The 26,751-nt window shown below is 29.4% G+C and overlaps 1 protein-coding gene across 1 annotated transcript in view; it reads right to left on the bottom strand.

The window, feature by feature from the left end:
- Window positions 1-4,069: 4,069 nt before the first annotated feature.
- LOC107451469 (uncharacterized) overlaps window positions 4,070-26,751 on the bottom strand; it is a 176,971-nt gene continuing 154,289 nt past the window's right edge. Inside the window, exons 2-4 of the mRNA XM_071179648.2 lie at window positions 25,839-26,035; window positions 20,038-20,173; window positions 4,070-5,819 (exon numbers count right to left, since the gene is read on the bottom strand). Coding sequence (XP_071035749.2) covers window positions 5,731-5,819; window positions 20,038-20,173; window positions 25,839-26,035 — 422 coding nt within the window. The 3' untranslated portion in view covers window positions 4,070-5,730. The remainder of the gene's footprint in view (window positions 5,820-20,037; window positions 20,174-25,838; window positions 26,036-26,751) is intronic.

The following is a 26,751-nucleotide window of genomic DNA, read 5'->3' as shown; positions in this document are numbered from 1 at the left end:
GCTTTTTCCTCAGTATACTTAAGGTATACTTAAGATAGTGAAAAAACTTTCTAAAGCTATTTTGGGAAAAAATTAGAAATAAACTGCCATTTTTAATAAATGCAATTGGATGCAAATTTAAATTAATGCAATTAGAGTTTTTTTTCCCGTTAAAATTTTTAAAACTTGCGTTTTAAAGATTCAATTCCCACTTAAATTCCCTTTCCCACCAAAAAGTTGGAAAACTTTAGCAACGAATCCTATTACCTTGTGTAAACGATTTGAGTTGTTTTAAAACTAAAATTTAAACCCATAGTGTCTCTTAAAATTATTTTCTTTTCCAAAATTAATACACAATTGTCATTAATTTATTCATATTATGGGAGACAGATCACTTTTCTGGGTTCATAAATTTATTTAAATTCAAATTCAGACATCTTTATAAACTCATTTACATTCTGCGCTTGCCATACTCAGGGGAAATTAGTAAATAATTCATTTACTAACTTTCATCTTTCCTTATACGGAACTCAAACACATCAACGAAACATTATGCAAATAAAATTCTTAATTTATTGTCTACAATGAGATAGATATAATATAAATTAATGTTTAGACTAGACATTTTAATTTATAATTCCCACAAAAAATATTTAGGTGATTTTAAATAAATAGGTTTAGAAATAATTTAATGTTAATTAAGTTCGAAATTTATTATAGATTTTGTTATGTTGTTTTGTTTTATCTAAAACATAAAGTTAATTTCTAAGAATAAAAAAACGCGTTTTGTGTAGTTTTTTATGCGTTCAAAATGTACCAGGGAACAGATAGTGTGTGTCGGCATTAATTATAATTATATATCTAATTATGTATGACTTAGAAATAAAGATGGTAACAGTTTTTCATCATTTGCATATATCTTTTTAAAGGGCGTGCATTTTTAAAACGACTTAATTTTTTTTATTCATAAAGTAGCAAAAAAGCCAATGGACTATTGATAAAAGTATATTACCACTTGGAAATTAGCATTTAACCGTTCCTTGACCTTTAATGAAAGGCAAATTCCAAATCGATTTTTCCTACTTTCTTCTATGATTAAGAAAAATGAGTATATCGGTAAAGAAAGGGAAAACGTTTTCTTTTGCATAATGAAATGAAGTGAAGTAAATGGCTCTAATGGCTGAAAAATGTGAAGAAGTATTTTTTAATCTTATCTCTGGTGTACGTTTAAGAAATGTTAAGTAAATGAACCAAATATTGTTAAGAGTTTTGATGGAACTTTTCTTATGTTATTTCAACGAGTGCGTATTCATTCGAATTAATAGAAGTCACAATGGATCTTGAAATATTTCCAGCCATTAAAAGCGAAAATTTTATCTTAGGATTTTGATTTTATTTTGTATTATTTTTATTCACAAAATAATTTAGATCTCGAACAGATTTTCAATAAAAATAAAACAAATAAATAAATATAATTAAATAAAATGAAAATAAAAAAAAAACTTTAAATTTAAAAGCGTTAAAATCAAAACTCTTCTGTTATTAAATTTAAGGAAGTTATGAATCTTGACATAATTTTTGGGTCTATCTGACAAAATTAAATATTTAAATTAAATTTAATATTAAATTAATTTTAAATATAATTATTTATTTAAATATTTAATATTTAAATTAAATTTAAAACATAGAATAAAAAAAGAATAACCAATTGCTTTTTCTGAGAGGTGTGCCTTGGCACATTAAAGTGGCCATGCTTTAGAAGATTAGGCTGCCTCCTAGTGAGAAATTGGAAAATTAGTATTATATCTAAAAAATGGTGCGATATATTTATTATGAATAGACACCTTATGGAATCAATTCTAAGAAAAGAACGCGCATTTATTTATTCGGAATTTTTTTAACGTTAACGACATGATGAAACAATCTTAAGGAGAAAAAGATCACTAGATGGTCCTTTTATTTTGAATTTTTAAACTTTTTTAAGAGTTATGCATTGAAAATAGAGATATCAAGTGATAGCCAGTTTTTTTACTTTTTTTTATAAAATCATTCCGTTACAATGCAGGATATTCTGCAAGAAGCCATGCCTTTTTAGGCATTTTTTTATCATTAATGTTTCCTAGTACAAAGTCAATATTCTCTAACTTGGTAATTTACCTCGTATCCCGTACCGTTTTCGAGATAGACACTCTAAAACCGTGTTTTTTCCAACAGGTGGTAAACAGGTAAACAGTTTTATATTATAGAGCACATGGGCAAATCCCCCCCTCCAAGGCTAATGGGAACATACAATGCAAAACTGACGCATCTAACAGTTGTGATGTACACTTTTCAGTAAAAATTATATCAATTTAATATCCCAACCTTTTCAGGCTGTTGACCCCGAACTTATTGTCATTATTCAAACGTAACTAGATATTTAAAAAAAATCATTTATGTACAAGAATTAATTTGAAGAGTGCGGAAAAGAATTTTAAAGGTTTTTATTTTTTAACTAAATATATCTCATGATAGTATACCATATATTATATATCAACTAGCAATAATCTTTCAGGGTATTAATCTTATAAGTTAAATCTATTTACAAAAATCATGAAAAACCTTGCAATGTTTTTTTTTGTTCACTTGTCTAAAAAATATTATTTTTATCTGATTAGCATATCACAATACGAAAAGTGTAATTTTTGGTATTAGAAATTTTTTTTCAAAGCTTTCAAAGAGTATGAAATAAAAGTATTAAAAAGTATAAAACCTGAAACGCTCCTTTTCTCACACAAACTTCATTCTAAACCTTGTGTACTAATTAAATTTTAAATAATATTTAATTAATTCATGAATATTTCATTAATACAAATTTTATTAATTTATAATATTTAGTTACTTCACACTGAATTTTGCGTCGCTAATTTTTTTATGTCGTTTTTTTTATTACTTTATTTATTGTTGCTGTTTTTTGCAGATTATGTTTCCAACGCTTTTTTTCCGCTCGACTCTAACAATAAATACTCTAAAGCATGACTGGTTTTAATAAGTTGTGCTCCTTTTTTTGCTTATTGTCATTTCAGCAAAACAATGCGTAACAATTGCTGTTCACAATTAATAAAATCTTAAAGCAACCGAGAAGCAAGTGACTTGATTAAATAAGTGAAGTGGTTCTATAAAACATTTTGAAACCCACAGGTCTCTAATTTGCTTCCAAGTCGTAATTTTATTTTCGGGATTTTTTTTCTTTTTTTTTTAAATCATCAATGCTGTCATTATTTTTCAATTCATTGTAAACTGATTCCAAACAATTTAAATCTTTAAGCGAAATTGACCCATAATACATTTAAAATATACGAAACTTGTTAACCCTGCAGTTTCAAGAAATTAGGATTTGTTGCTTAAGAACCTAGACTCCAGCATCTTCTTCGTATAAAGATGTAATAAAACTTATTTAAATAATATCTCTAGTAAAAAAAGCACTTCAGAAATAAGAGTGTCGCTATGAATTTTTTGGGGCATCCTATGTATATAAATGTAAAGTTGAATTCACGTCTGTTATTTAAACTTTGTAAAAAATTTGCAATTGTAGAAGTTTTTTTTACGCCGTTGTTACCAGTCACTTTGATACAAACAGCCCTTTAATATCTTTTGTTTTCATCTAAAAATTTCTGGGGGCCTCCCTGGCCGAGCGGTATCACCGGTCAAACACTGTGCAAAGCGTGGAGGTAGCGGGTTCGAATCCTGCCGTAACCCTGGATGTATTCTTCGTGATGTCCTTCTTGTTCTATCTGTCGTTCTACTTGACAAAAGCTGATAAGCCTAAATTGAGCACACAAGCCTGCAAATGTATGTAATTTCAATAAAGCAATAATAATTTCTGGAAGAAAAAAAAACGAAAAATTGGTAATTAATTTCTGTTTTTTTTTTTTAAATTGCAGTTTTTCCAAATGAGTATAGATTTTAAAAAATTATTAATGATCATCCATATATATTTTTTATCATCATGAACTGTTGTTTGTTGTTATTCCCACCAATCCTATAAGCATGCTTTAGACATAAAAAAATTCATTCATTTTGTATTAAATTTTTTTTTAAGCACAGCTCCTTTTTGTAAGAATGTACTGTTTTTTAATGAATTTATTGCACGTTTTTTTTAAAAAAAACTTTCAAATTTCAAAATCACATCTTATCACCATCTGAAGATATGATATTGTTTGAACCCCATCTGGCACTATTTTTTAAAAACTCCTTCCCATTAATGGGCGTCTGTATTTAAAGAACCTAAAAGCAAGACTCAGTCTTACGCTTGTTTAGTTTATAGTCTAAAGTGATACGTTACGATATTATTTATTACAACTTTTTTCTTGGATGATATACAAAGCGGTAATTTTCAACTTATTATTAGATGGTTATTTAGTGCTTTTAACTTGAAGTACATTTTGAATTATCCCGTATTTTTAGAAGTAGCCATTTTAAATTTTCCTAGAGCTTTATTCCCACAATGCTTTCATTTCATTAGAAACTGGATTTTTTCACCAGTATGTAATCTAAAACTTGCAATCTGTAATCACAACCACTTTCTTTTATTCAAAATATCTATATCAATGTTTATCTTTTCAGGAAAGTAATGTTCCTCTTTAATTTTATAATGTTTTCTTTTAGTAAAATATCAGGACATAACATCATGTTGAACCAGATTGTTTTTTAAATATACCAAACATGAAAAATTATTTTAATTTATTTTATTGCGATGTAACATAAGAATTTTACGGGTGAAGTTTCGTTTCAGTAGGTCAAGAACTTTATCTTCCTGCAAAATATTATGAAGGAATTGTAACACAATTAGTGCAGCTGAAATTTCAGTGAGTAAGGAATTAGACTGTTACTTTTTGAAAATGTTTGATTTTAGATAGGTAATATAAATTATGTAGCAGAGAACAAAACGGGAAAGGAAGAGTTAGCAAACCGAAAATTGCTAACCTTAAAGCACAGTACTTTCTTCTGGAACTAGCTTTTTGAAAAATAGTTTCTTCCAACTTTGAAATCTTATTCTGCTTCGGCAATTAAAAAAACACTTTCTTTATTCTATTATTAGATATCAGGGAATTTAATAGTTGCCCTTAAAGTTCCTTTTCCTAAACATTTTTATAAAATAAATGAAAAATGTGCTTTGAGAATCAAGAATAACATGTAAAGCGATGTTTTCATATTCCGATAAGATATTTGCGTAAATTATATAATTCAATGCGTGAGTTTTAAATATTTACACAGAGTTACCAACTTAAAATTACGGATTTAAAACTTCCATTCAATTGATAGCAAACATAACTTCTTTTTGGTCCATGATTTGTAAAATAACTTTTTTTTTAGTTACGACTATCAGGAACTGTGAAACATTTATCAAAAGTTTATAAATTCGAAACGATAAAAACTAAAGCCACGAAGGAGTCTTGAAGTGTTGTTCTGAACCAGAGATTAGGTCTTTTGTAATAGATTACACACACCACAGGATGCAGTCATGAGCATGGGAAGTTTTTGATATGATTTTTTGCAAGAGTCATCTCTTTAACTTTACGAACGAACTATCTCGTCCTCGAGTCTTCCTGTTCGTAAAGACGTCCTTAAGCATTCTGTGTATGAAGGCCACTTTGGAAGTTCCAGCAAGAGAATGAGATGCACGCACACACACAGACGGTGGAAAAAAGTGTTTTTTTTCCAGTCCCCTAAAGAAACATTGTCCAAAGTCTGGATGAGGTTGAAAGTTCATCACCAGACGGTGAAATGGCACAAGAACAGGAGTGTGAAACTCGCCGCTAGAAGACTGGGGTCTGGAAGTCGTGCACTGTCATTTACAACTGAAAAAAAAATAAATAAAAAAACACATTGTTAAATATATATCATGACATTAAATTATAAAGTATAAAAATCATGGTGAACAAAAATTTTTGATTTTGTAGAGAAATGACATGTGATATAACAAAAAGTTAATTCCGATTGTAACCTTTTAATAGGGGCCGGGATAGCCTGGCCGGTAGGGCGCTGGGCCCATGTCCGAGAGTTCGTGGGTTAGAACACCGCCGTCTGAAAACTCCCCGTGTAGTAGGTGACTGATGCACGTTAAAATTGTGTCGAGTAGCAGAGTCCTCCATGTTCCCATAACAAATCAATACCTCTGGGGGTACTGGATAGGAGATCGATCATTCTCTGATTCAGGTCAAAATTACGATTTGTGGATAAATGAATGGATGCATGAATGGATCCGCCTTATAAACAGGTGCGGCGTATGATGTGGCAGAAGTCGAATTCTTGGCCATAGATGCCGCCACTGAAAAACAAGAATCACACACTCTGCCTTAAATTTGCTCGGTTTCACCAAGCAGGCTTGCCCATGTGGCAAGTGGCATTAGAACCAACCAACCACCTTTTAATGGTCTTATTAGAGTGTAAGGTATTTATCACCTGATTAATTGCCTTACTTTATAACCGCCAATGAACACCCGACCAAATTTTTGGGTTCACGACAACTAATGTTCAATGCCAGAGCTTTGCCATTTTGAAACCAATCCAGAAGACAAGGGAACTCCTGAATCTAGTATTGGGAGAAATGTACCTTCGTGGAGGACTTTTTTTATGGAACTTTGCAGTGAGGTGAACCGCATTTGCTTTACATGGAGAAGAAAACTACGAAAACCTCTCGCAGTTAGCCAACGGCAAAGGGGACTCTAACCCTTGATTTGTCTACCATTGAGGATATTTTACGTCATCACTGTGATCAGCGCAAGCCGGATGCGGATTCGTAACGATCAACAATCGCTGGGATACGAACCCGGTTCACCTCATTGCAATTCGAAGGCTCTATATTCTTAGCCATTACGGCTCCAATTGTCTTATTTTATTTTATTTTATAACCGTCGTTGAACAGCCGACCCAATTTCATGGGTTTACGACTACTTACGTTCAACTCCGTAGCCTTGTAATTTTGAACCAATCCAGAAGACAAGGAAACTCCTGGATCAGTACCCCCAGAGGTATTGATTTGTTGTGGGAACATGGAGGACTTTGAGACTCGACAGATTTAGCGTGCATCAGTCACCAATTGTCTTATTAGAGTATAAGGTAGTTAAGGAAAAATCATCGGTCATGAATCAATCTATATTCGAATTATATTCAAAACCCTCAACTATATTCCATGCATGCCAAAACCCACAAAATTATGCAAAGAAAATTATGCACTGGATATGCAATGAATTAAGCAGGGAATTAAGAAAATTATAAAATTATGCACGAAAATTATTAAAAAATTTTTTTTTATAAAAAAGAAAAAAAAAAACTTTTCATTTCTAAAACAGGTACATACAACATGATTAATCTATTTCGTTAATATCAAATATTATATACTATAAGACGCAGCCAAATTGAAAATATTATTCTGTTTAACTCTGTACTGGACAATAACACGATAGTTAGCTCCGATTGTCTCCTTCATAATAATTATAATTATTTTTGGTGTACTTTCAATTTATAACAAATTTAAAATTCGATGTAAATGTTGCTTTAGTTTTAAAATTTTTAATTTTTTTTTTTATATAAACAATTATCTTAAGCAAGTCATAATATTTCTTTCGTTTTCATTATTAAAAACATCGTTTGTTAAAGATATTTTGTGTGCTTTTTTTTAAATATGAAATTAAAATTATCTTTTACGTGATTCATTAGTCTTGTTAGTTAAAAAAAGCTATCATCGAATTTAAATCTAAAAATATACTATTGTGAGAAAAGAGCTTTCGACAATGCCAACCTTCACCAATCAAAACTTACCCTTAGATAGAATCGAGTTAGCATGTATACTTGTGAATTAATATTTATTAATTGTAGTGGTAAACACTCTACAGCAGTGTTCTCTGAGACCTTCTTATCACAGCGGACCTGTCAACGTTTGATAATTTTACCTCGGCCAGCTGGAGGGGGGGGGGGCGTTGATTGTTTATATTTTAGATTATTTTAAATTATTAATTTTAAATTAATTGTATTTAAACATACCTTCAAAATAAAATACAGTTGCACCAAAAATAAATATAAGATGATTTAACATTTTAACTTACTAGAACGTTAAATCAATGAGAACTCTGAGCTTGTTTCTTAGCAATGAGACTGTTCCATTTGGGGGTAATCGGAGACAATGATACATTACAAACATTAAAAAATTTATGTCACTACCTTCCGGGCCCCTTTCTTTAAAGAAATAAAATTTTAATGGACCACAGATATTTTTAATTTGGGGTATAAACCTAGGAATTTAAATTAAGTTTAAATGAAATGGGCGGCCCGGCACCATTTGATCCACGGACCGGGGCTTGGGGAACACTGTTCTACTGTACTCCCCCACCAGAATTTTATCTGTGCTAGAATTCAAAAATTGGATACCATACTACTTGGTTGATTTATTGCTGTTTTTCGTGAGAAGTCGTGAGATCTGTATTAAAATCACCGGGTTTTGTATGCTGATTGTGAGAGCTGTATTAAGATCATGGTTGTGTGCGAGATTGCTCCTGTGTTGCTATTAGCAGTCGAGAGCGTGCAGGATTCCGTTGTGTGTGGTAGAGACTGAGTAGCAACCATGGGAGCTAGAATGCCGACGATGTCAACGTTCATCTATCAAATGGTACCTCAAGATAGAATTGAGTTAACATGTCTTATATACAAATGAATTAATGTTTAATAATTGTAGTGAAAGACACTCTACACTATCATGGTTAGTTTTGTAAAGCGCACGAATAACATCTAGTATTTAAAGTTACTATTATCTTTCCCTTATTAGCCTTAGGAAAACGATTGTCATTTTCTTGATAGATGGATGGAGGTTTCATGTTCAACTTTGACTCGATCCAATTAATCGATTAGATCCACTTTAAAATAAAGAGTTTTAAGAATGATGAAAAATAAGGTCAAAAGTTAAAAAAAAGCAGATCAAAATTTTAGAATTTCTTGGAGTTGATTGTTTTCTTAAATTGAGTTCTTCTCTTTTATTTTCACTAACGCGTATTTTTCAAGTTAACATTGATTTAAGAATTTCTTATGTTCTTTTTTTACTTACTTATTGATAATTACTGTTGTCTTGGGGTGATTTTAATATAAATATGAATTCTAACGAAGGAAAAGAATTTTGTGTCATGTTGAAAAACATATATTGTCTGGAATTATAAGCCATTCAAGCCCATTGGGGGACAAGAGAGCAAATGTACGTCACTTGCTGTTTTTAGAAATGTACAATTCGCTAAAAAACGGACCTCCCAGAATAACTTTTGATCTAATCACAAAAACGAACTTTTTTTTAAAAATAAACAAACCTTTTGTTCAATGGATTTGGATCTCTAACCCCCAAAATATAGAGGGATTGTACTGGGAAATACGGTCTCCATAGATCGCTCCAGGAGAGCGATCCAAAGTTTGCTCCTCTTAATGTCAATTTTACTTATTATTTCACAATATTTCGAGAACTTTTAAGCGAATTGAAAAATATTTGCGAACAATTATGAAAATCGCTTATCCAAAGATAGTTCAATGCAAAAAAACAATCAATATCAGAATTTCCAAATTCACCTACAACACTTGTGCAACAATTCAGTTGTAATATCGCGTTAGAAATATGCAATATCAAACAATCTATTATTTAATTAGGTCAATAAATACAATTTTGAGCAACTTTCTCATGTTTTTGTAACTTGCAGTTAACTATTTAAACATAAAATACATTTTTGAAACTATTATCAATAAATTCCGTGGTATTGTCATTATAAAAATATCTATACAATGCATTAATAATTTTCTGAAGCAAAATTAAACAAACTTATATTATTTATCAAACAAAATTTATTTGCACAAATAAGTTGTTAAACAGGCAAATATTGTTTACAAGCAAACACTATTTTATTAAACAAGCTATTATTTATCAACCTGTTTTTAAATAATTCTTTTAAGTTTTATATTTTGCTTTAAAAATAATAAATAAGAATAACATACTTCATAATATATTCATCTTCATAGTAGTATAACATACTTCATAAAATATATTTAATCAAAATAAAAAGCATTTGAATTAGTTTTTTTTAAAAATAAATATGTCTTAAAGTTACAAATTTTAAAATAAAAATATAATTTATACATGCTATCTAAACTAATCCCCTGAATCTTTTCATCATTTTTCCGTTTTTGATTTACATTCAAAAACTATAAACAATAACAACAACTTTGATTTCAACAGAAAGGATAGAGTAATAAAATACTTCTTAGAACTTAATCTCCCCGAATGCAGATTTTTTTCTTGCTAATGCTGCTTTACTAGTCAATTTCGAACCACGAAGCAAAATTAATTTGCAATGTGGATTACAATTTACCGCATACAAATCACGAAACACTACCTTAACAATCTATATCTTTTGTATTCAAAGGAACGATAATTAAACTTTTAGAAAAAGTGCATTAAAATTTAATCAGAAAATATCCCTTTTTTCTAAAAGTGACTAAAGAAACTATTTATATTTTAAATTATTCCGATTTTATCTCGAGTTTAGTATTTATAATCTGTTGCTTAAATCTGTGGTTGTTTTTAAAAAGTGAATACTATATTTAAAAGGAATAGTGCATGTATTCAAACATTTTGTAATTTTATTAACCTTGAAATAACTCCCCTAAATATTTTTGAATTCGATTTTGGAGAATTCTTGAGAATAAGCATCACTTCAAAAAATGTTACAAAACTATACTATATTTTCTGTGAACAGCACACAAAACCAAATTCGCAACGCTTCAATAACTCTTAATTAAATAATTGGATTCTCACTCACTAAAGTACCACCTTAAAGGTTAAATAAATAAATAATAAATGAGAATAAATAATAAGTGAGAAAAATAATAAATAAGAAAAAATAATATATAAGAATAAATAAGAATAAGAATAAATAAGAATAAGAATAAATAAGAATTAGAATAAATAAGAATAAATAAGAATAAGAATAAATAAGAATAAGAATAAATAAGAATAAGAATAAATAAGAATAAGAATAAATAAGAATAAGAATAAATAAGAATAAGAATAAATAAAAATAAGAATAAATAAGAATAAGAATAAATAAGAATAAGAATAAATAAGAATAAGAATAAATAAGAATAAGAATAAATAAGAATAAGAATAAATAAGAATAAGAATAAATAAAAAGGAACAGACGTTGAATATAGTAAAGTGATCGATTTAGACACTCAAACACGCTTAATTTTCTCTTTAAAATACTATAAGCTACAATGGATTGACAATCAGAAATAACAATTTTACTCTTTTTTCATGAATATTTACGAAATTAATTTTTATTTGGCGATGATTAACGCTAAAATTATTTACTCATAACCAGGGTTTGTTGACATAAATCAGCTTGATTTAAATCAAATGATTTTTTAAAAAAAAATCATTGATTTAAAATCAACTGAGTTTTATTTAATTATGCTTTTAATAAATTATACTTTTATTAAATTATAGTTTATTAAATTATTACTAAATTAATACGCTTTAATTTCAAATCACAGAATGAAAATATCCATGTTATTAAATTAAATAACCCAGAATTACAATTGAGCTGTCTCTTTTATCAATAAGTATTTTTTTCTCATAATATGTTTACAGTATCTTTGACATTGTCAGATTTTCTATAAAGAAGTTATGTGGAAAAAAAATTCCAATGAGTATATAGATTTTTAAAAACTTTTTTAACTTCGATATAGGAATAAAAATGAATATTTTAATATAAAAATATATAGATTAAATATTTATTTATTTTTTGATGAATGACTACATTTATAAACACAATCTGTTACATTTTTTTTGTCGTTTTAGAAATCGAGAGAAAAAAAAAGAAATCGCAATTTTAAATTAAAATTATGCTTTGATAATTGAAACTTTATTTTAATAGTTAAAACATTCTTTAAATTCACTACTTCATACAGTCCTTAAATTTTAATCATGCATTCGTTACAAAATGGTTGCTATGCATTCAAAGCTATGTATTATAATGAAAAATTGCTTTTGGTAGTTAGAGCTTCTAAACTATTGTTATAATATAGTTTTATTATTAATAAAATTTTGATTAAGCATTTATAAAGTTTTTTTAATCACAAATCAAAGTTCCTGCAGTGTATTTGAATAAAAAAAATCTGATTTAAATAAATAAAAAAAATGATTCAAATAAGAAAAATACGATTTTTCTTGACTGAAAAAAAAAAGGCACTAACCCTGCTCATGACTGCATTCTAACTAAATGTTATTTTTAGTAAACATATTAATTAATTTCATTGACTCACATGCTAGTTTAAATAATGAAATTGTCTTTTAAATTCAATTTGTTTATTGCATTGTGCATTTGTTAATTGTGCATTCTTTTATTTATTGCAGTCAATACAAGGAAGGCTTTTTCTTAAAGTTATTGTTACCTAAATTCAAATATTGTTTTCAATGTTTTTAAATTCCTTTTTGCGAACAATTTGAATAGTTAGTCTTATATACTGCTGACATTTATCTTGATAGTGTTAGCCGAGAATACAGACACCTACTTTTTCTGGAATGTTACACGAACGGTCAACTGAACATAGAATTCAAACCAAAAAAAGAAAAAAAACAGATCTTTTCAAAATAAAAACTTGACATAAAACTCAATTTTGAATTAAGCAAAACATTAATGATAACACAATAGTAATATGTAATAGCACTGATCAAAATATTCCATTACTTTGAATCATTTGGCAAGAAAATTCTAAAATTATGAGCTTTTAAAATTACATTTTTGAAACTATTATTATAAGTTAGGTAATAAACTTACTGGTTGTTAATTTCGATTAACTTTGTTGATAAGCTTACTTCCATTAGTAATTAATTGCTTAGTAAATTAAAAATAAATTTCTACTTATACTTAAAAAAACTTTAATAATTAACTTTTGTATCGATATCTATTTTGACTGAAAAATCAATTATTGTAATCTCTTACATGGAAGATGTATAGCAAAAATGATTTTTAATTAGGTAAAATTTTTAATGAAAAAATTCTCTTGAAATTCTGATAAAACGTATATATGAGGAATCTCAGTTGAGGTATAAAAGCTAAATCCATGAAATGGATCATTGGTAAATGATGTGTAATACTTAATAAGGAAAACTAACTTCTAATCAGGAAATGGTATAATTAATCCGATTTCTGATTTAGCTGATACCTATGTTTCATAAATTGAAAAATAATATTTCAATTTTATGAAACTAAGCAACAATTAATTATTTAAAGCTATATTTTAATTACTGCAATTTTAACAACTCTGGGTGCAATTAATTAAAAAATTTCAATCTTCAATTTGGGAATGAAGGAATTTAAAACAATAATGGTTAATTATGTAGTAAATGCTGAAAATAATTTCTATAAAATTTCAAAAAAGGCTTAGTTAATATCAGTTTTTTGTCTCTTAGTTGATTAAAATAATGCAGGTTTTGGTTAGGCAACTTGGTCAAGTAACATATTTTTAATATTTTGAACTGCTTATACATATATTTTTAATAATTGGAAGCTTTCGAAAAACCTTACAATCTAGAAAAGCTATAAAGGATCTCATAGATTCTGTATCGTAGTTGAAGTTCTTTATAACTTGAAAGCAAACCGAAGTATTTTACTGATGCAATTAACCTGAACTATGTAATATTAAAAAAAAAAGTTAAATTTTAGTCACATTTATCAGAATCCATCTGAATAAGGAATTCGCTTATAGTGATGCAAAATACAGATTAAACTCTGGTTAAAACTTAACTTGGAAAAAAAAGTAGTTAACTGTTTGGTTTTAATAACGATGACCTAAAAATTCAATTTTGTTATTTTTCTCTTAAATTTAAAATCATTCAACTCAATGTGGGAGAATAAAATTTAGTTTTGTGGTTAAAAATTTTAAGACATGTAACTTAGTTAAATAAAATTTCTAACTTGAAAAAGATGAAAAATAATTTTTTTGAAATCGAAATCTTTTTTCTAAATGTTCACCTATGGAATTTTATTGAAAAATATTTTTGATAAATTTAATTTCGGAAATGTTAGTCTATCCAAATTTTGATTTTTATCATTTTATGCGTGAATTAAGACAAAACTGGGAAATAACGTATCATTAATAGATATTTTTTAAGAAAATTAAGATCATCTTAATTTATGTTAAATATATTGCTATATCGGAAATATTTTACACTTTCTGAATAAACAAGATAAGAAAAGTTCTTATCTTGTGTAAAAAAAACTATAAAATTTGTATTGTAAAAAAAGCTATAAAATATTTTTAAAAAATACATACTTTAAAGGAATTATTTGCATCCTGTAGTATCTAGTAAATTAAAATTATGACAAGCTCCTGCACATAAACAGATTCGAAATGTTTTGATAGTATCATTTTGTTTAATAAACATGACCAATTATGAAGATAGATGCAATTTTTTTCAAAATCTGAAAGTTTTGGATGTCATTTAGAGAATTCAACAATTGAAATGGCATGGCATCGGCCATTTTGTGAATTTTATGAACAATTTCTGAACCTCAACTAATTAAAGTATTTATTTGTAACCAGTGGCATCCTGTAAATTAAAATTATGATTATCTCCTGTATATAAAACCTATTCAAAATGTTTGGATATGATCATATTGCTCTATGAACTTGGTCAAATTCTAAAGATATAGTCAATTCCTCTCAAAATCTAAATGTTTTGGATGCCATTTAGAGAATTCAACAATTGAAATAGTTAGCGGCTGGCCATGAAGTTTAAGAATTTTATGCACAATTTCTAAACTTCAACTAATTAAAGTATTTATTTGTAACCAGTGGTATCCTGTAAATTGAAATTACGATAATTTCCTGTATATAAAACCGATTTAAAATGTTTTAATATTATTATTTGTCACCATAAACTTGTCTAATCCTAAACATCCATGCAACTCCTTTCAAAATCTCAAAGTTTTCGATGATTCTCAAAATTTTCCAACTAAACAATTAGAATAGCATGGAGCTTGACATTAATTTAAATAGCTTGCTTAGCTGTTTTTGAACTTGTAGCTAGTATTAGCATGACATCACGCAACAGCGAAAATAAAAATCTTTATGAAAATCTAACGAATCATTAACAAGAGAGGATGAATTAAAAACATCAAAACCTCTTTTATTGATAGAGAAAACTTAGAGGAGGTGATAACATTGTGATATTTTCTTACTTAAATATTGATTTGCTACTGTATACATTTAGACGTATACTCATGTGACTTCCTAGTTTAAAATGGCTCTTAGAGTGGTTGTTACGGAACACCCAGTTAAGAGATAGCTAACACACTATAGTGAGACATCTGTAGTGAGCAGTTTATTCCGAAATATTATTTACATTATCCGTAAAATGAATTATTTTGAAGTCAAATAGAATTATATTTATTAAATTCATTCATTATTATCTACAATCAAGGAAAGAGAACCTAAGAAATATCTACAATAAAATCATAATCTTTTGCTTCAATAACCGTAAAATGAATTTGTGCATGGAAATAATTGAAAACATTCTGACAAATAGCTAATTAATTTTCAAAAGTGTTTATCATTTGTCAAGCTTCGAGCTTTAAATTTGGAAGAACAAACAGCATTATTATCGAATAAATTTCTCTTCTGTTTGTCCGATTCCCACTTTGATCTCTACAATCTCACCAGAGCATCTTTGAAATTCCACTAATCGATACCATAATTGCCTCGTTGCAACAATTGATTCCATTATGTGGCCAGTACCATCTGTAATCCTATAGTAATAGAGGAATTGTGTCCCAAATAATACTATGGGTAATAATCTTCTTAACGATTTACTGCGAAAGGGGCACACGAGCAGATTACCTGTCACAGCGAACATTTTCCGGAAAACCCACGCCTAGGTTTAAATCTAGTTTTGCAGAGTAATTGGGAGAGGATGTTTATTAATATTTATCAGATATTTTCGGTGCTCAGAACTAAAGTTTTAAATATTTAAAATGCTTGCAGTGTGAATAGTCAAGAATGAGATAATAAGCATCACCCTCTAATGAAACATCTCATTTCAGCATTTGCATCTGATTTGCACCATGAAGTTATGTGCAAATTCAAGTTGTTAGCTTAATTAGAACAGATCTAAATTTTATGTACACTTTATTCTAAATTACAATATCTTTTATTGTAGTTAAAAAAATTCATTCTGTTGTAAGTAATTAATACTAATTGTTTTTTGAAACACAGGATTTGTCTTAATTAATGATTATGCATGATTTAAATGGATTTTTAAAATAATACGTATTTTCATGGAAAATTGATCTTGTTTGTCGTTAGCGTAATCACAGGATATTTATATTTCAAGTACGATTTATTATAAATAACCTTTATTGTAGCACCTTTATTATAGTTTAAAAATGGTTATTTCTGCTGTTAGAAAGTACTACTAATTAGTTTTTATAATAGTGTGATTAGTATTTATTGTTTTACGATGATACATAACTTAAATGACTTTTTAAAATTATACGTACCAAATTAGACTCATACTTTTATAGAAAGTTCATTTATTTTGTTGTTGGCATAATCTGAGAAGGTTTAATTTTCGAATATGCCTTAAATACAAAATAGCATTGTTTAAAACATTTAAAAAAAATTGTTAATTCTGCGTTAGTCAGTGATTGATGATATAATTTTATAACGATAGAATTGATGTTCATTTATCTATTGTATGCAAAACTTTATTAGGTTCCTTAATATCAGTTTATCAATTCAACGCATATAATGAAAACGGGTTCTATGTACTCTCTGCTTATGCGCAGTTTAAAAAGCTTATTATTTTTTCATAATTACCTTTGTAAATTTCTAATTTCTAAATTTGTAAATTTCTAATTTGTAAATTTCTAAATTTCTTTCTTCAGTTTTTTTATGTTTTTATTGTGTTACATATAAATATATGAACCGTGGTGGCTGAGGGCATAGAGCGTTCCCCTTCTAATGAGGTGAACCAGATTTGAATCCCAGCGATGGCTGGTTGATACGAATTCCGCACCCGGCACGCACCGGCCACAGTGTTGACGTAAAATATCCTCAGTGATAGACGGATCATGGGTTAGAGTCTCTTTGCCGTCAGTCTAACCGTAGGAGGTTTTCGTGGTTTTCCTCTCCATGTACCGCAAAAGCGGAATAGTTCCATCAAAAAGTCTTCAGCGAAAGCAAATTTCTCTCAATAATTGATTCAGTAGTTCCATTGTCTTCTGGATTGGGTTCAAAATTGCAAGACTACGGAGTTGGAGTTAGTAGTCGGTAACATAATAGTAATACAATAGTCCATAATAGTCGGTAGCATAATAGTCGGTAAAATAATAGTAATATAAATTAAAGCAGGAAAAAAATAAGGAAAAGGTATAATCTCGTTGTCAGCTCATATATATATAATTTTTAAGTTACAAAATATCCCCTCTTTGCCAACTTATAGGATTCAGAATAACTTGGTTTTTGTTAAGCGATGAATATAGTATTAAATCCTTAAACTATGTTCATAGAATTTTAATATTTTGCTTAAGTTAAAAAGTATTTTTAATTCGACTTTTGCAGGATTTCCTCATTCTTATAATTCATAAATATACAGTGAACGGAATCATCTTTACAGCGGCAAAAATAAATTTTTAAGCCAGTCATTGTATGCTGTGCATCATGAATACATATTTTAAACTTACACATATTTGCATACATTTTAAAGAAACTTTCACTCTCTATAATGTTGTCGCAAGACGTCAGAATTTCAAACAAGATATAAACACCACTATTCAAAATATTACTCCATAAAATTTATCACTCATATTAAACATTTTGTTTCATAAAACCACCATCCTTTGCTTAAAATCTAAAGAATATGTATTAATCTCTCAATCTTTAAGCGACTCGTCCAAAATGAAATAGTCTCATTTGGAACTGCTCATAATTGTGTTATGAATTCAACTCGAATTCGTAAGTTATTCATAATGAAATAAAATCAAAATAATTTAAAAGGAGTTTATTTATTGTGAATACTTTCATTCCGCGAGATATTTCGGCGAAGCAATTCTCGAAACCTTTCTTATTCAAATATTTATTTTTATAGAAGCGTAAATTTATTGTAAAATGCAAGAATTAGTATTTCGGAAACGTACATTCATTGTAGAAAACGAAAAACATTTTTTTACTGCCGTTAAAAGTTCTATATGTTAATTATTGCCATACGTTTGATACAAAAAAAATTAAGTCAATGTCTTTCTTTTCAAATTTAAAACAAAATCTCAACATTTGTTCATAATCTTCTATAAGGCTTACAAGGGAAACTAGGGAAGTGTGACTCGCCAATTTTGAAATAAACTAGTGGGATGTATGCCTTATGAGGAACAATTTTAGGGGGCAACATTCGTTTCGGCCCATAGAAGGTCTTGTGAGAGATAAAAAATAATTCAATATATGGAAAAATCGGTATTTTATTAGTTCAATGCAGACAATTAGTTATTGTAATTGTCTCATAATCCAATTAATTTGTAATTAATTGTATAATTAATTAATTTTTTAATTAATAAATTAATCAGAAATTATTAATTAATTAATTGATTTGCAATTACATACTCCAATTAATTTGGAAAGTTTTTTAAAAAAAAAAAAAAATTAAAAAAAATTTGATGTCAATTTTTTTTTTTCAAATTAACCTAACAGTTTTTTCTAAAAAACTGCAGATACATAAATTTTTCAAAATTAATTTTAACAATAAATATGCATTATATAGTACGTGAAAGTAATTAATTATCCAATTAATTACAAAGTAATTGGAGTATGAGACAATTACAATAACTAATAGTCTGCATTGAAGTAATAAAATACTGATTTTTCCATATATTGAATTATTTTTTTATCTCTCACAAGACCTTCTATGGGCCGAAACGAATGTTGCCCCCTAAAATTATTCTTCATAAGGCATACATCCCACTAGTTTATTTCAAAATTGACGAGTCACACTTCCCTAGTTTCCCTTGTTAGATGTTATGAAATTTATACCTGTTTTTGAATGCGAAATATATTTTACATATGGTACTGAAGTGCATCTACCAGTACAAAAATACAATTCCAATTCACTAGTATATAAGACATGTTAACTCGATTCTACGATGGGGTACCTTTTCATAGATAAAAGTTGGCATTGTCTATAACTTCTCTCCCCGCAGTACTAATTCAGTAGTCGCAGTACTTGTCTATTAGTACTAATTTAATGGAATAAAATAAAACAACTATTGCACGAGGAAGTTATGTTTTAACTGAAACGTTGGCACTGGTAAAATATTCGAAACGAGAAGAAAACGATAAAATTATGTAGAGATCAATCTAATTATTGAGAAGCAAAGTACAGTGTGCAAAACAAAAAACGAACCACTCTCAATAACTTTTGATCTAATGATCGGATCTACACACTCTAGGACTTAATCTTGATAGTTCAATAAGATGATCTCAAATATGCTAATTAATTAGTGCAGACGATATTTAAAGTTACGAAATCAGACTTAAAAATGCACTTTTTTTTAATAAACATAGCATGTTTTCGACAGATTTGGATTCCAAAATTGTAGGAGTAGCCGAATTCTTAGAAATATGGTCACAATAGTTTGGTCAGAACAGCGGTCCGGTTTTTTTTGCGTATTTCGCTATGTCTGTAATACATTTTAAGCGAATTGAAATTTTTTTGGACACAATTATAAAATTCGGTTAACCAAAGATAATTCCATGAAAAAGTTCACTTTTAGCAAATATTTAGTAAGATGGAACAAAATGAAATTTTTCTAACGCTGCTGAAAAAGATCAGCTCATTTTTGTAATGTAATGCAGGTACTTTGACATAGCTAATATTTGATTTATGTTTCGTTAAGTTGATTACATGAATAGTTGTATAATCAAGTTATAGAGCATATTTTTACTGAATTTACAAGCAAAAGTGAACTCTTTTTACTCAGCCCATAGTTCTTCTCTTACCTGTTACTGTGAGCGTCTTTTCCGCAGATACTGTTTGAAAGGATGGTAAATCTGCAGATATTTCACATTTGTAGTTCCCTGCCGTTGTTTCATCCACTCCCTTGATATAAACCGTTCCGTTACTCGAGCGACCAAACTGCAAGGAGAGAGAATAGAATAGAATTAAGTTTCGAGAATTAGTCCCGCTAAATCGAAAGCTATCGTGACACCAAAGTTTCGTTTCTGGGATTCCAGATATTGCAGAGTAAGTTCCCACACGAAAACCCTCACGGTTGGTCGCACGATTCAATTACGTTGCATCTTCGAATGAACTTACTAATTAGAAAGTTTGATTTGATTCTCGCTATTATTCCAGGATTAAATCACATTTGCAATAGAAATTATGATTTCGAGACTGTAGAGATTAGAAAGATATTTAAACTGATTGATTGCAATTTCTTGCTTTGTGTCAGGTTTGCAGTTTTAACTTGAAGGTTCTAATGAAGTTTGTAATGTTGTCCGACAGTTATGCAGAATCGCACTAAATTTTATTTTGATAATTCAATCACTGCTTACTTATATGCTGTTTCAAAAGAGCAGACCATTTAAAATCTAAATAAAATATATAGAATTTTAATTCTAATATTTCTGTTTAATAATAATTCAAAATGGAAATAGAGAACAATGCATCAACAGCTCGTCCATCAGTGCATTTTGGTGACAAAGCTTTCAAACGTGGTTCGGTCTTAAGTACAATCCTTAAGAGACCATTCCTGAGGCCGTTAGACTAAAACTATGGCTCTGCAATTTAGAAAAAAGTGAAGACGGGCTAAAGGAAGGCCACACACTGAGGAAATGAGCAATAAGAAAGTCGCATATTGGTTTTGAATTCCTATATTTGTATTAGGATGCGCAGAGGTGATGTGCGCTTGCTAAAGCAAAAGTATTGTAAACTGTCTCCCGTATGCTTCTTACTTATCTCTCGTTCCCTTAGTGTATGGCCTGTTTATGTACTTGCTGAGTTTGCACTTGAAATGATTCAAATGATTTTAACTCGCTGTGTGACAGTACTTTTCATGAAAGAGGTGATAAAATAATGTAAATCGAGCATTATCCTTTCCATATATTGCTGTTCTGATTGTGATGAAACATATAGAGACTGATCGTGAAAGGCCGTTCTTTGTTGACATTTCGGATTTATAGAAGAGGAAATAATGCAATAATGTATTCGGAAGCATTAATAAAGTTCATGTAGGTAATCAAACCGAAGCCCCGGGTAAGTTTTATCGCAGAGGATCACATTCGAAATTACTTCAGAATAAATTAAAGAAGTCTTAGGGGAACCAAATCTATAGTCAAAACATTCCACCTGTGACATCCACGTGTTTAAAAAGCATTGCGGTAGAATAGAAGAATTGCTTTCAAGTGAGAGGCGTAGTCTAAGTTCCTGTGCTCAACCGGTCCAAATAACATTAAAATATTTTTATTTATTTATTTTTTTCTTAGTAAAGTGGCGTAGATAGACAGGAAAAAGGCCTAATTAAATGTGGATAATGCTTTTGAGTTGTGTTGTTGTTAATGTTGACAAAAATGTAGACTAGTTATTTATTCGCTATTTCTGATATGCTGGAAGGATCTCAGTTACAGATTTTCTTTTTAATCTCCTTTTTCATGGCTTGGGTGGTCACGAGATGGTTGATTTTTTTAAGAAAAAAGGTGTCTTGAGTCACCATCAAAGCTTTCATTTTTGAACAGGTCATCTTAATGGTTTAATCGATCAAATAAACACAATCAAATAAAATGTTTTAAACAAAATCCAAAAAATATAAGAGCTAACTTTCTTGAGAAACAAACCGCTCTTTGTTTGGTTTTAAAAGTTTCTGCTTTTGTTATGCAAATTTGCAATGAGTTTTTAAGTTCCTATTTTTTTTTGTTTCGAAAAAATATGTAATATCTACCTTTTCTTCTGAAAAAACTGCGTTTTGTCAAGTGTTTAAATTTTCTGCTCTTGTTATGAAAACTTGCAAAGAATTTCTAAGTTCCTTTTTTTTGTTTCGAAAGAAAAAAAACTGTTCTTTGTTTGGTGGTTTGTAAGTTTTCTGCTCTTGTTATCCAAATTTTCAAAAAATTTTTAAGTTTCTATTTTTTTTTGTTCCGAAACAAAAATATTAGATATAAATTTTGCGCATACTTGTGATATTCTTTATTTCTTGTAAGCAATAAAAACTCTTTAAGTTTTAACATAAATATTGGTTAAGGCCTTAGATTGTATAACATGTACGTTCTCAGAAGATTTGCATGTTACGAAAAATATTAGTGTTACCCCATCGGTTGAAAATCTTTTCTTCACAAAAAATAGTTTTTAAGCAAAAAGTTATAAAATTTATTAATCTAATTATGAAAAAAGTAACTCAAATGACTTGAAAAATTGTGTTTTAAAATCCCCGAAAATAACTCTTTGATATATTCACCGAGGGAAGAAACTTTCTTGAAAGTTTCCAGCAATTTAAAGTTATTATTTAAGATATTATTAATATGTCTGGCTTGATATGTCTGCCCTGAAAAACCAATTTGAGACACTGAAAACATTTAAGACCAGAGCTTTTCAGTAATATGAAATGTTTAGACATATTTTACTATTCAAAGATCAAAATAAAATGGTTTATGAAAAAAAAGTAGTGATCTTAACTAAAATAGATTTAAAATTGCCTTCGCAATATAAAAGTTAATTTTTGTAGCTTTTCGCTCTTTTGAATTTATTTTCGATCGGTATGTTTTTAAGTAATACAAGGTTTAGAAACATGTTCTAAGAGATATTACTGTAGCGATTATCTAGCATATTTTACTATGAGACTTATGGTATCGCATCTCATACGCATTAAATACGCAATAAAATAAAGAAGACTGATAAATCATATATTTCAAGCTCTTGCATGAGGTTTAAATTTAACTATATGTCTCTTGATGTAGAATGTGAGATTAATTTTAAAACTTTCACTTAGCACAGGGACATTTAACTGAAGGGACTTCAATTCCAATTTCGGATAGTTAAAATAAGACTCCTGTTTTTTGATTGAAAAATCTAAATTGTCAAAGGACAAAAAACATATCTGAAATCTACAAATTTCGAACTGTAACTGGAACAGATGTGGTACCAACATTAGTTAACTTCTCAAACAGAAGTTAGATGGCAAAGAAACGAATGGAGCATAACAGAAAAAATTATGTGAAATTAAAATTATAAAAATTACATGATGTATAAAATAATGTGTGCATTATTTTAGCTTTAATGTATTCTTACGCAGGTATATTCAAAAGTTACACTGAAAATATATAAATCCGATTGACTTAAATAGCTCATACACATAGTAACATGATTCTTCTGCATTAATATCCATGTGAAAAAAGCTTCTTAATTAATCAGCTAGAGTATTTTCAATACAATGGATCAGAGGTGATACGATTTGGAGGAGGTACGATTTGAGAAACTCTTCTCGATTCCTATTATTGGGAGTACATATTAGTTCAGTTCGTTTTTTTTGTGATCAAAAGTGCATTTATTTCAGAACAAAATGAATGAACAGATTAATCAAAGTATTGTCTATCGCTGGCTACTACTTCCCCCCCCTCTCAGGCAATTCTCGAATTCCATCTCGAAAAAATGTCTCGTCTTTTGAGGCGATCCAAGTTAGGAGCCAATTTTTGATTTCTGCAAAAGAAGTGAACTGGTGACCTGCCAAATCATGCTTCATCCGTCGGAACAACCAGTAATCAGAAGGAGCAATGTACAGCGAATACAGCGGTTGGGATAAAATATCCCACTTGAGCGTTTCCAAATAATTTTTTACGACTTTCGCGACTTTAGGCCGACCGTTATTATGCAGAAGAATAACTTTGTCATGCCTTTGCTCGTATTCCGGTCGTTTTTCTCGTAATGCACGACTCAAACGAATCAATTGTAGCCTATACCGATCGCCCGTAATAGAATCACCAGGTTATAGCAGCTCATAGTATACAGAACTATTCACCATTCTTCATTCACCATTCTTCATTTATCATTCACCATTCTTGAAAGGTCAAAACCATTCCCTACATGATTTATCAGTTGGAGCATTGCCACTATAAACTTCTACAAGCATTCGATGCGCTTCAGCTGCACTTTTCTTCAAATAAAGCAGAGACATAAAACCTCCCGCAAATGGTGCTTAGTTACCACAAAATTTGGCATATTCGACAAAGTAAACAACAGGGGTTTTGTATGACGCTCAAAGCGATATAAACTGATTATTATTGACAGATGTTTAACCTCTCTGAAACCATCGAAACCAGCTGTCACTATGAAACATTCATAACAGCAGAGTCCTCTCTTAAAAATGGACAGAACTATTTTGTACTACCAATGTAAATATCGGTTAGAAAAATCTAAAAAGTGGAATATGTATATGTATATATATATATATATATATATATATATATATATATATATATATATATTTGAAATAGTTTAAAAGCAGTTTTCGAAGGCTCTGTCGTCACTTAAATAACACATTTCTGCGAATTATCTAGTACTTTTTTTTTTTTTTTCCAATGGCAGGCACAGAATTTGTATCTTTGCCTATACTATGCCAGAATTGTTGCTCATTTCGCGTTACCCAGTGGGCACATGTGAACCAAAGTCACGGAGGCGAGCAACGTTGCCCATGCCACACTGTCACAAACCCGTTTATAGGGTGGGCCACATTCACACATCATACACACACACAACAGAGGGCAGCACAAAGAGAGAGAGAGAAACATCCATGCCCAGAGCGGGATTCGAACCCGCAGCCTATGGCTTCGCAATCAGGCACGCTAACCGCTCGGCCACCTGGCCGGCCTGGTACTTTTATAATTGCTGTTTGTTTGCAACAGTTCATGACTCACGTCAGCTTAATCCAGAACCTTCAACGCTAATTCTGAAAATGGCTCAAAAAATCCATAGAAAGAGAAGTCACAGTTTTGTGAAGAGAACAGAATTTCTGATCTGATTTTTTAATATATAAAAAATTATTCCACTGTTGCATGATCTGGGATCATAAAAATTTAAAAAAATTAGAATTATTCGTGGATTTAGGTCACCTTTATCCAAGCAGATATTGGAGGTGTTTAAAAAAAAGGTTTAAAAACGTTTGAATTATTATAGTCCATTCCACAGCCCAGATAATTCTTAATAAGACTATAAATAAAGTTCAAAATTCTAGCTTTGCTGAACTGTTGATTCTTTAATTTCTTTGGAAAAAGAACTTTGAAAAACACTTTCAAACAATTTTCAATTAAGGTTTAAAAACAAAAACCATGGACTAGATAAAATACCAAAACTCACGTTTATATCTAATCCCTGCAACGGGAAGAACTGATTAGGAGGTTTGTCGCTGCTCAAATAGCTCAAAAAATCCATATAAAGAAAAATTACAGTTTTGTGAAAAGAACAGCGTTCGTGATTTGACTTTTTATTATTTAAAATGTTATTCCACAATTGCAAGATCTGGGCTCATAAAAAAATTTAAAAAATTAAGAATTGTACGTAGATTTAGATAATTTTTATTTATTCAATCAGATATTGGTGGTGTTTAAAAAAAAGGTTTGCAGACTTTTTAATTATTCAATATTATTTGCCCATTCTAATGCCCAAATAATTCTAAATAAGATGGAAAATAAAATTCAAAATTCTATCATGGTTCTTTAATTTCCTTGGAAAAAGAGCTCCGAGAAACACTTTTAAGCAATTTTCAATTAAGGTTTAAAAACAAAAACCATTGACTAGATAAAATACCAATACTCACGTCTATATCTAATCCCTGCAACGGGAAGAACTGATTGGGGGGTTTGTCGCTGGGCACATATCGGAAGAACTCCATGTCGTCTCTGTACCATTTGAGTGAGTAAAGTGTGTCGTCTTCTAGGTCAAAGACGCACGTCAATGTCGTCTCTTCTCCTGACACCACGAGCTGCGGAACCTCCAGAGCCATTAGACGCAAGCCTGCAACGAGGAAGAATGTATGACTCGTTATTAAAATCGCATTCCATCCTGCCTGGTCAATATCGCGAAGAATGTTCTTTCTCTGGTGTGAAGCCGCCTGATTAAATGGATATTTGGGGCTGGATCATTATCTATTAGATTCTCGTTTGTTACTGAGATTCTCTGTTGTTTTAATAACGCCATTTTGTTTTTGTGAAAGACTATCTCTGGTATTTTTTTTTCTCCCTCTTAATTTAATGAAATTTGGGTTAGTTGAATGATTTCTGTTTGGACCTAAACTTTTCAATTAAATGAATGAAAATAAAATAAACAATTTAAAAAAAATATTGGAATTTAAAATGCAATTAGTTTTATTTTTTGGAAATAAATTTAATGTTGAACGTATGGTAACTTAATTTTAATAAAGATTTGAAATGTTCTCTTTTGTATTAAGTGTTATTTGAGTCTTGAGGGATTTATTATTCATTCGAACCTTTAAAAAATTTTTTGATTCATTTTTAAAAATTTTATAACATGGTAGGAAAAAAATTCTATAAAAATATTAAAATTTCTACAATAATTATAGTAATATATACTGCAAAGAAATGTTAGAAACTAAAAATATTTGACGATTGTTGATTTTTGTGTGATATTTTACTGATTTGTCCTAAGGTTAACAAGTTCTTGACAATTGAGCGTTTCATCCGGTTTTAATCGTCAAGAACCGACAATTATCA

The sequence above is a fragment of the Parasteatoda tepidariorum genome, chromosome 1 (assembly GCF_982258835.1).
Source record: "Parasteatoda tepidariorum strain Cologne lab strain chromosome 1, Ptep-v5.0, whole genome shotgun sequence".
Taxonomy (NCBI): Eukaryota; Metazoa; Arthropoda; class Arachnida; order Araneae; family Theridiidae; genus Parasteatoda; species Parasteatoda tepidariorum.
The sequence above is the reverse complement of the archived record's forward strand: the minus strand, read 5'-3'. Positions and strand labels throughout refer to the sequence as shown.